Source organism: Lucilia cuprina, chromosome 6 (assembly GCF_022045245.1).
Source record: "Lucilia cuprina isolate Lc7/37 chromosome 6, ASM2204524v1, whole genome shotgun sequence".
Classification (NCBI taxonomy): domain Eukaryota; kingdom Metazoa; phylum Arthropoda; class Insecta; order Diptera; family Calliphoridae; genus Lucilia; species Lucilia cuprina.
This window is the reverse complement of record NC_060954.1, coordinates 64157963-64169271: the sequence shown is the minus strand read 5'-3', so window position 1 is coordinate 64169271 and position 11309 is coordinate 64157963. Positions and strand designations below refer to the sequence as shown.

The window sequence follows — 11309 nt, the reverse complement described above, 5'->3', positions numbered from 1 at the left end:
ATTCTATTTTCAGCATATTTTTTAATATAATACATATTTATCAACACAAGTAGCTACAGTGAAATTAATTATACTTTTTGGTATTGTAAATCTTTTCAGAAGACAGGTAGCAAATATGTACAAATTTATATAAGAGGTTAAATCTTATATAAATTTTAATTAAATGAAATGGAGGCTTACAGTTGATACATATGATATAATTTAATGAAATTTATATTTTATATTTATATTTTAAACATAGTCCACACCAATCCACTCCTGTATTGTGTTCTTTTGCTTCTCAATTTGATCGCCCATTTCTTGTGTCATGCGAAATTGTATTAAAATTAAAAGATAGTTAAATATTTGTGAATAAACCTAAATGAAATATATAGAGAAACACAAATTATTAGTATGTATGTATAAAAATAAAAGCAAATACCTCTTCCAATATATTGCATTTGAATTGTTTACGAAAATTATTTCAACAAGGAAGGAGAATGGTATAATAATCTATTAATGTATATAAAAGGGTCGCGTTACTGAATGACTGATTCATTGCACAGCACAAACGGATGAACCTAGAATCATGAAATACAAGAAAAATTTTGAATATATTTACATATTAAGAATTTTATTAAGGCCTGTTTCGTGCGAAATATGCTAATGAATTCGGGTACTAAGATTTTCAAATAGAACGTGTAAAAATATATATTAACTTTATTATTTAATGAACTATCTTAAAAACTACGTACATCAGAAACATTAAAAAAGGCTAGTACCCATCAAAAATTAAACGAAGTCCTTACAAAAGAATAACATTTATTACCACTTCAAAAGTAGCATTAGGTGAATTTGTTTACCTTTTGTCGAAGTGATGTTTATTGACTTCCAAAGAAGCGAAAATAATTCAATTTTGTTTAATTTCAGGTATATTTTTTTGCTTTTTTTAATTAAGTTGTTTTTTTGCTGGGTGATATTGTATTTAATTTTGGTAAGGACAACAAAGCAACCAGGGTATAATAAAGCAGAGTAACCCGGGTGATTCAAAATCCTCCTTGAAGCAAATTTAGATAGAATTTAAGGTATTAATATTAAAGTTTTCGACCTCACTTTAATTCCTAAATTAATAAATTCTCTTTATTGCAATTATTTATATAGGTTTTATTGCAATTATTTATATAGGTTTATAGATAAACAGTTTTATAATACTACACAACATATACACCATGCTTACAAAAAGCATACCAAATGTCGTCCTGAAACTGGCCGCAAAAACTCGTTTAGTTTAAATAAAAATGCTATTCAGTGTAAGAAAATTTTAAAATTACCTTTTTAGAGATAAAAAGTACTAAAAAGTTTTGTTTTAAAAAAATCTTTATCAATATGTTATCCATATAAGTTTGCTTATCATGTGTGATTCATGTTATAGAACTAAAAACTTCTGAAAGTATCGTTTGAAAAACGAAAAAGTACCAAATGTTGAAATAAATTATTCCTTTGTAGAAAGTTCTAAAACAAGTATAATTTCCTTCTTAAATTGGTAAAATCCGGTTCAATGAGTTCAAATAAAAATAAATATCATGTTATTACAATTTGGGTACTTTTTGTTTCTCAGTCAAATAATTATAAACGTATTGTACTGTCAATCGATAATTAAACCAAAAAGATATAAAAAATAAGATATAAAAAAAACAGTTTACATGTTTTCTGATAAATAAGTCAGTCAGTAATATAAAGAATATAGATTATTTGGACCATTTAAAGCAATTTTTTTGGAATTGAGAATGAATGTCGTTTGTTTAAAATATACGTCAATTTCCATATTGAAATTTAAATGACTTATTTTATATTTTATTGGAAGAGGCGATTTCTACACATATCTAAAAAATATTAAATTTTCCCAAGAAAACTAGGCAAAAAAGAGCAGTAAGAGATTAAAAGTCCCTGAAAATATCGTGTGTGCTAAGCTAGTCCAATTTTCATTTAGCTATCTATAATTTCGGAACTAAACCCTTATTTTCCTGGGCTAATTTATTGAATTTTTATGATTTTTCTTTTAAATGTTATTTTACTGTCTGTTAATTACAAATAACTCTACTTACCACCGCTATAATTTGTTTATTAAAAATCATAGTGCCACAGAAAAACTCGATTGTATTATCTTTGCGCCACATTAAACATAAGGAAACCATTTGACGCACGTCAGTGTTGCGAGGAAACCAACATTCTGTGTCCATAATAATTTTTAAGCATTTCTTACCCTGAAATATCATAAACATGAACATATTTATTAAAGTTAGAATAAATTTTCACAGTTTACACTGTGTAACAAAACTATGAAAATCAGTTTGAAGATATTTAAAATAAAATATATATATAATAAAATGTCAGTTTTTTTCAGTATTGCATGCTCTCTTAGTCTTCATTTCTGACTAATTTTTTCGCATACCTCTTATTTTTTTGTCCATAGCTTTAAACTTTTGGACACCATTCGTTATTGTACTAACTAAGGGCGGGTTTCTTACTACTCAGTTCAACTAGGCTTAACTTGCTGTTAGATTAAACTCAGAACAAATTTAGGCGGACACTCAAAAACATTAAGAACATTTGTTTTTTGCAAACAATACTTTTGTAAAATGGAAAATTTTGGAAAAATATAAAATAAACATTTAAAACTATAATAAATAAAACGTAACAAATCAGAAAATTAAAATATTAAGTTTTTATTCTTTCGAAATCATTGTTTTATTGTTTTTGTTAATTGTGTTTTCTCACTTATAACTTGAGTTTAATTGGCTAATTACACTCAGTTAAAATAAGATAATGAGTAACTTTACTGATAACTGAAAAACACGAAACATATATTAAACCAGGTTTAACCAAAGAATGAAGATTATCTTTATCAGAAAAACTCGCCCTAAGACTTAGAAGATAAACTGTTACATCACTTTACGTATTAGAATTTGTTTGTTGAAATTTGTAACCAGGTTTTTTTCACTTAATAAAATACAAAAATTGGGACAAATGTTTTTAGTTAATGTAATTGTACATGAAATATATACCATACAATTCATTAATGTGCCCTGAATAGGATATGGGAACGGCAGCTACAAAAAAATTAAAAACTGGAACGTAAATTTTATTACATATAATATACATTTAATTATACATACATATCGTAGTCGATCTGACAAAAATGGTCAAAATTCAATTCAAATTTCCGATAATAGGTTTTTTTACTATTTAATGTCATTATTTGCTCTCCTTTGTTACTTTTTGTTACTGTTTTGTCAGAGCAACGACGATATGTAGCACCACAATTTAATTTAAAATACAAACCTCACGAATTGCTTTGTCACAATATATGGGCGCTATGGTCATCTTATAAAGGGGCAGAATCATGCAAACTGCCACATACCAAATCAAAGTATTCTCCCTTTGAGTGTTCTTTGAGGAGCCACCAAATATTAAGTAAAACTCGCTTGTCGTCAAAGTAAAATCATGTAACAGAGTCGATGCTAAGCACACGGCATACACCTTGTTTATGTGACGTATACAGACATGATACTCTTGCACAAGGGAGATGAGGCTACGCAAACAATCCACTTGCTGCGGTACACTTAATCTCGAAGAACACACAACATGCTTGGACAGCAACTTTTGCAAAAGACGGAAACGAATACTCAATATCTCGGCCATATTCATTTGGGCATAACAATTCATGTGGGGACCACCGGTCACTGCCGTATAAGCTAGTCCAGCTAATAGGTTTACTACAAATTCCTGGCCATGTGATGCTCGTGAAACTGCAAGTACTATTACCGTCATATAAATGACGGCTACAGAGAACAAGAGCAAAACATGCTTCCTCATTAATTTCTCGTAATTCAGTTTGCAGGGAAATTCCTTTAAGAGTTTTTCATCCAAGTACTGTATGCGTGCATACAGTTGCAAGTTCGCATCCATGTTCGACAACATGCTGATGACAGTTGTAAGATACATGAACGTGGACATGCCTATCTCCAGGTATATTATGGATTTTATCAGGCTATCTAGATTTTCAACTTGAGGATCCTGAAGTTTGACATACATACAGCCCATGAGGCTGCCCAAATACCAACACACGGCTAGCCATGTAATGAACAGAGATTTACGATTGTATTGGAAACGATCTCCATGTTTCGTAAATCCACTGCATCCCAAACTAAATAAAATGAAACAAAACACTTTGCAGCAGTCATAAATTGTATTCGGATACGAGAAAAATCTTCTTAATACCGCCATAATACCCTCTCACCAAAGCGTACTGTTACAAATTATGTTGAACGAATGAAATGTACAAATGTATATGATATGTGGATTTTTTGTCCTTGTATAAATGACAATGAGTTTTAATTGTCGTGACCACTGAAACCCGACTAAATTACATTTATTGTTGCTGGTAATTTAATGCTTCCCAAATGTTGCAATGCCGAATTTTCTAACACAGATTGTCTGTTTGTGACTATACTATTTAAGTCAGTGTGCATATGCCAGATTGTTTGGTTGCGTTAGAGATTACAGTGTGATTAAATTGGCATTACGATATTTGATGGCCCCTAAGTATTTACATATTTTAATTTTGTTTACTGGAAATTAAAGCCAAAATATGTACATATCGCTCAATTACTACAAGACTGGCATAATCCCAAATTTGTGTTTTTTGAACTGTGAGCTAGAAATGGTATCGAGTTTTTGTTGAAAACGTAAAAGCTAACCCTAATATTACACCACTTTAGTGGGAGGGTATAATGGGTTTGTGCTGATGTTTGTAACGCACAATAATATTGGTCTTATACCTACCTTAAAGTATACCAATCGGAATCATTTTCCGAGTCGATTTAGCTATGTCCGTCCGTCTGTCCGTCCATGCAAACTTTGTAATCAAACTACAGGCCGCAATTTTACAGATAATTGAATGAAATTTGGCACATGATCTTCTTTTATAACGTAGGCGAAGCCTATTGAAAATGATTAATATCGGTCCATTATTTCACCTAGCCCCCATACAACTGAACTCCAGAATAAAGCTTGTATAACTTGTAATCAACTACAGGTCGCAATTTTAGAGATAATTCAATGAAATTTGGCACATGATCTTTTCTGGTACTTTAGTCTATTGAAAATAGTTAACATCGGTCCATTATTTACTAGTCCCCATAGAACTGAACCCGCCAAAAATGGTTTTTAAGTTCATAATTATGTTTAATATACTAGTATCTCGACAAAAAGCTGCAAAACCAAGTTCTATACTAGTTTTGATGATCCTGATGAACTTTATAATTATAGGTCCTCATTTGCCCCTAGCATCAAAATTATACTAAAATATCCACAGTTTTATTAAACAGTAACAGTAACAGGTGTAGGGTATTATATGGTCGGCCTCGCCCGACTATAACTTCTTATTTGTTTTATATTTAAATTTTAATGAGAAACATAAACCTTTTCTATCTGAATTTAGTGGATTTTTCAAGGCCCTTGATATGTTAAAAAGTTACTTAAGAAAGGTAAAATGTTACTAAAAATTAAAATCCATTTTGAATTATTTAGGGTTATGTCAGTTCTGTAGTAAATGAGCGATATATTTTTATTTTTTTTCTCAGTTTTCAAATTTGTGTATGTGTATCGCCGTTTACAACCCTAATTGTTAATTACGTTAATGGGTTATTATGATGGTATCGATTACTGCTTTTGACTGGATTTTCATATTTACACATTATTTTTTATTTTTACTAAAACTAAGTTTCTGATTATTTATGTACATATATGTATGTGTTTTATTTTACACCTTCAAAACATACATATCTACTGACTATTTTAAGTGATCTACATATTTCCAGAACCTAATGTATGTTAACTCACATCTATCAATTATTTTACGAAAATAATTGACAAAAAATCGACGTTTTGGAATGTCTTTATTATTATTATTTAGAATTTAAAAGTGTTATTAGTGTTTCTAAGTGAATTTTGACCATTAAGTCATTTTCTGAAGGGGAGTTTGTATGGGGGATAGGGTCAAATGAAGGCAGACCGTTACAAAAATCGGTAGTGTCATTTAAAGTTCTATTATGGTTGTATGGGGGCTAGTCGAAATAGTTGACCGATTTTAACCATTTTCAATAGGCTTTGTCCTTGGGCTAAAATAAGCGTCCAATTATCCAATTATCTTGAAAATTGTGGCCTGTACCTTGCGCACAAGGTTTACATGGACAGGCAGCCAGGCGGACGGACAGACGGACATAGCTTAATCGACTCAAAAAATGATTCTAAGCCGATTGGTATACTTTAAGGTGGGTATAGGACGAATATTTTTGTATGTTACAAACATCAGAACAAACCCAATATACCCTCCCCACTAAAGTGGTGTAGGGTATAATAATCACATAAGATCAAAAAATATTTTAAAGATGTGAACGTCTCTTTATATTGTTGATTATGAATGATTAGGTTCATTTTTGCATATTTATTTCGATTTGTCCTAATATAAATATACATTTTTTGCAATTAATTTAGAATATAAATGTAAATTTATGGTAACAAATAGTAGTTTAACAATCTGTTTACGAAAATTGGATTTTCTGAAAGAAGGGTTATATGAGACCTAGGGTAAATATCTTCAAAAATGTTGGTAAAAAGATTAACGTTTACATTAAGGTCATTTATGCAGAATTTCATCGTGATACTTTGTATCTGAAGGTGACTTTGTAGGGTATCAACTAATGATCTATCAATATAAAAATCAGCAGTATCATTTAGATTTTTGCATATAAAACTAACTTTTGCCAATTTTTATGGAGATAATAGAATATTAAACATACTTATAAACTTCAAATCCCTTTTGGGGACGAATTGATTCAGATCAGATTGGTATACTTTAAGGTTTGTGTATATTTTAAATAATTCAGCAAAAAGCCTAATACTTTCCATACTATATTTGCTTACACACAGTTCCAATTTAACCAAAAATGCTCCCTCATCAGTCAGTTGAACTGCAGAAAAGTTAAAAAGGAGAGAAAAAGTTGACAAGCTAAAACCCAAAATATCAATAACAACAAAAAATCAATGAACACTGATTTACTAACCCAAACATAATAAATATTGTGATCCAACAGAAATATTTGTCCAATTCACAATCGATGTCGTATCGTTGGATGTCATAAAAATTGTTCAAATAAAAGTTTTTGAAACAAAACACATCAATTATAAGAAAATTACGACATACTACGATACAAACTTACAACACCGATTGTGAATTGGACAATTAATCAATGTTAGAAACTATCCAGACGTAAGTCGAAAATGAGATATTAAATGAAACAAAACTGTATACACAGTTATTTATTTCATTATCCAGTTTCCTTTTAAAAGGACTTCAAAAATTAAAAGTACATTTTCTAAGTAAATTTAAAGTACTTCTGCTAAAGGATCAATCAATTGTAGTTTCCATGATTGAGACTTTAAATACTTATATTGTATGTACTTCGACTATTAGGAATTCAAAATGTAGTATAAACCTAAATTTTGGTTGACTTAAAGAATTATCTATTCTATATTTTAACGTTAAAAACATCTTTGGCAAATAAAAAAATAAAAATGTAAAATTTTTACCCCTTTAAGTTATACATAACCATAACCCCTTAAAGAATTATCTACTTTATATTGTAACGTTAAAAACATCTTTGCTAAATAAGAAAAATAAAATCTCAAAATTTTAACCCCCTTAAATGTTTAAATATTGCGACTTAAATGTTTAATTTTTATATTACGTTTTGTTTAAAATAAATATAAAACTATTTAAATTTTGTTTATTTGCACATACCTCTACATACATCTATTAGTTGACACTAATGCCCATAGACTAATAAACACTGAAATGCACATAATGGAAAACTAGTTATAAATTTGTTAGTGTTCGTATAACCACATGTTGATTAACAAACAAACGAACTGCAGTCTTTGGAAATTAAGCACAACAAAAGGAATCTCTATTTCCCGCATCTAATTCACATACGTATGTATGTATATGTACAAATTTTTTTTTCTCAAATTTTTCCTTACATCAATATTTGGTGAGTTGGATAAAAGGATATATCTTGCAAAGAAAAGAAACACAATTTTGGTATAAAGTAAAAGGTGTTTTAAAAAGTATTAAAACTTTTTTAATTTTTTAACATATTAAGGCAGCTTTTCAAACAAAATTTGTTCTATATACCTCTAATAAATTATTTAATTCCATCCTTTAAATTTTCAATTTATTATAAAATGCTCAATATTTTTGAACATTCTTAAATTATTTGAAAAAAATAGGACATCAAATATAATGAATATCAATATAAATATAAACATTGTATATATGTATGTGAAAACGATTTAAATTTTGTATAAAAAATTAAAATTTCGAAGCATTTGCCAAGAACATTTTTCCATACAAACAATCAATGGCTATAAAAATTGCATGTGGTCTTCTGTTTTCACATGATATATATTAATCAATGAATTGATCATCAAAAATTTATTTTCAAACAAATTGTGACTCGAAATGATTGTGTCAACTATCGTTACGCCTTTTCACTGTTTACCTGTCGTTATCTTACAAAAGACATATCGGCAGTTTCAGATACTTTTTAACGAAAAAAATTTATTTAAAAAAGCTTTTAACTAAAAATTAAGGTTACCTAACGAATTTTTATTATTTATTTTTTTATTTATATTGTCTTTCAAAAGTAGTGGTTGGCTCTCCTTTATCACATCTGAGAGGATGAGAGTTGTATAAATTATCATTCGCATTTTTATTTATTTATTTTTGTATTTTGCAGCTACTGTAGTAGTATGTTAAGTATTTCTCCTGCGCGATTACGTATTTATCTGATGGAAATTAATTTAACTTGCAAGTATTTAAATTTTTTACATATTAAAACCATAAATATGTCAACATTTCGCCTTTTGAATAACAATAATGGAAAAGCCATTTAGTGGCATACATTTCCCCAACTAAATTCTATTTATTATTTTATTGTGAAGTAGAACGAATAAACCTCAAAAAAAGAGAATAGGAAAGACAAGAGTTTGTAAATAAAATATGTAGAGAGTTAGCAAATGTTAAATATTATTCCTTGCTAAATGGATGAGACCCGATAACCACACCATTATCTTGTTTAGTTTTCTATGGGCTCAGTTAGTTAAATAGTCAGAGTAATGTGCGTATCATTACCCTAATTTAATTGCTTCTTAAATTTTTTAAAAGTATTTTAATAGGATAATATTTATATTGGGCATAGCTTTAATATTATTGTACTAATGTTGCGTGGTTTTTTAAAAAATCAGTTTTTTTTAGTAAAGGGGTAACAAAATATTTTGGTGCTTTTTAGTAAATTAAGCATTTGTTTTAATTTATTAAAATTTACATATGTACATACAAACACTACAATTTTTTGAATTTTTATATCCTACGCAATATTAGTAATATCAAAAATTTAAAATTATAAAAATTTATATTATAAACCCACCTGAAATTATACCAGAATCACGTTTGAGTCTATTTAGCTATGACCGTCTGACAGTGTTTAACCATAACTTCTTCACATTCTGGTGTTTTTTTTAATAATTGGGTTTCTTTTACTGAATTAAATTGTTTGATTTTGATATGAAATTTTGAACAAAACATGAATTGTTCATTAAAAAATTAAAATGTTTGGAAATTGCATGGGAATTATTTTACTAAAAGATAATTTGATGAGATTCCCTCATCTTCACGTTCCGATTTTTTTATATATTGTTGAGCACATTATAAGCAATCCTATATAAAGGTATAAACTAAATGAAATAAATGTAGCTTTTTTGTAGCTTACGTTAAAACTATATTATATTATTTTTTGTGTAGTGATGTGTACTATATTATTGGGTTCATATTGTGTGCAAATTTTTGTTTCAGAAATACAGAATTGTGATAAAAACGATAAGCAATGATATCGTAACATTGTATCAAAAATATTTTAAATATACTTATAACAGATGTAGGATATTACCGACTATATATTTTACTTTTTGATAATAAGTTGAGTTTATTGTTATTTTTTATTTTTCATCTTCTGGGAATACTCGTTTTATGCCTCTGGGTGTCAATTTTTTATTAATGTCCCCCTTGTACATTAGAGTGTACCATGAACACTTATTTGTACGTATATTAATTTACAGAATACTACATATATATGTATATAGATTTAAAAATAAGCCGAAAGCCAAAGCAGCTAGTGCTTTATACTTTATTTTAATTATAATTTTCAATTGTAATTAAAATTTTTTAAATAAATAAATAAATAAAAATAAAGATTTAAAAATAATTAAATGGACAACACAATTTTTACGCCAAAAGCAAAAATACTTAGTATGTTACAAAAAATAACAATTTTGTGAACCAAACTCTAAAATAATTGAAATTTAAAAAAGCTCAAAATTTAAAAAAATAAAAATATATTTTTGGAAGGACCAAAATACTACCACTTTTTAGTGTTATCTATCTTTATAATCTATATAAATAAATAAAGTATTAAATATTAATATAAATAAATAAAGTATTAATGTTTGTTCGTAATTGATAAATTCTGGAACTCGGCAAAGTAGTTTTAGGGATAGTGAGAAGTGTTTTTGTAATGTTTTTAATCAACAGATTTTTGAAATAATTTGAAAACCGGATTTCTAAAGAAATTAATATTTTGAATACTCTAGCTGAGATGTTTCCATTTCTATTGGGTTCTTTGAAGAGGAAAAAATGCTGCTGCATTTTCTTCCTTTTTTCAAATTTCTATTTATGTACTTAACTTATTAATGTTGTTGTTATTGCTTTGGTATTACAGCGGCACTGTCTAATGTTTAGAGATTGCTGTCCTGTTTCTGTCCGTGTTCATGTCCTTGTTCCGTTTGGTTTGATTCTCATTACGTTTACTTTTCGTTCTGTCTGTTATTAGCATGAATTAATGAGCGAAATCATTTTTCTTGGTCATAAAATTGTTGTACAAAATGGAGAGAAAAAAGTAATGATAAAAATTGCACCACAACAAATACATTAACTTTAAGAAAAATAAAAATTTCATAAAAAGCTTCCAACCAACATTGTAAATGTGGAAACAGATAAATTTTTACAAAGTTTTTCTGTTACAGTTGGTTTTTCTTTAATATTTTTTATATTTGTCTTTCTCCATCTTATTCTGTTCTTCCCCTCCCTTTCGAGAGGGACGCAAAAGGAAGTGATAATTTTAATTAGCGGACACATTAGCGTTTATTTTCTA

The 11309-nt window shown here is 28.3% G+C and overlaps 1 protein-coding gene across 1 annotated transcript; it reads right to left on the bottom strand.

Moving 5' to 3' along the window:
- Nucleotides 1-231: 231 nt before the first annotated feature.
- On the bottom strand, nt 232-3948 carry LOC111690327 (putative gustatory receptor 57a). Its single transcript, XM_046954234.1, has 3 exons — nt 3322-3948; nt 2085-2243; nt 232-357 (listed from the first exon to the last, which is right to left on the bottom strand). Exons 1-3 carry the CDS (start codon nt 3946-3948, stop codon nt 232-234), a joined length of 912 nt encoding a protein of 303 aa, XP_046810190.1.
- Between the last annotated feature and the right edge of the window lie 7361 nt (nt 3949-11309).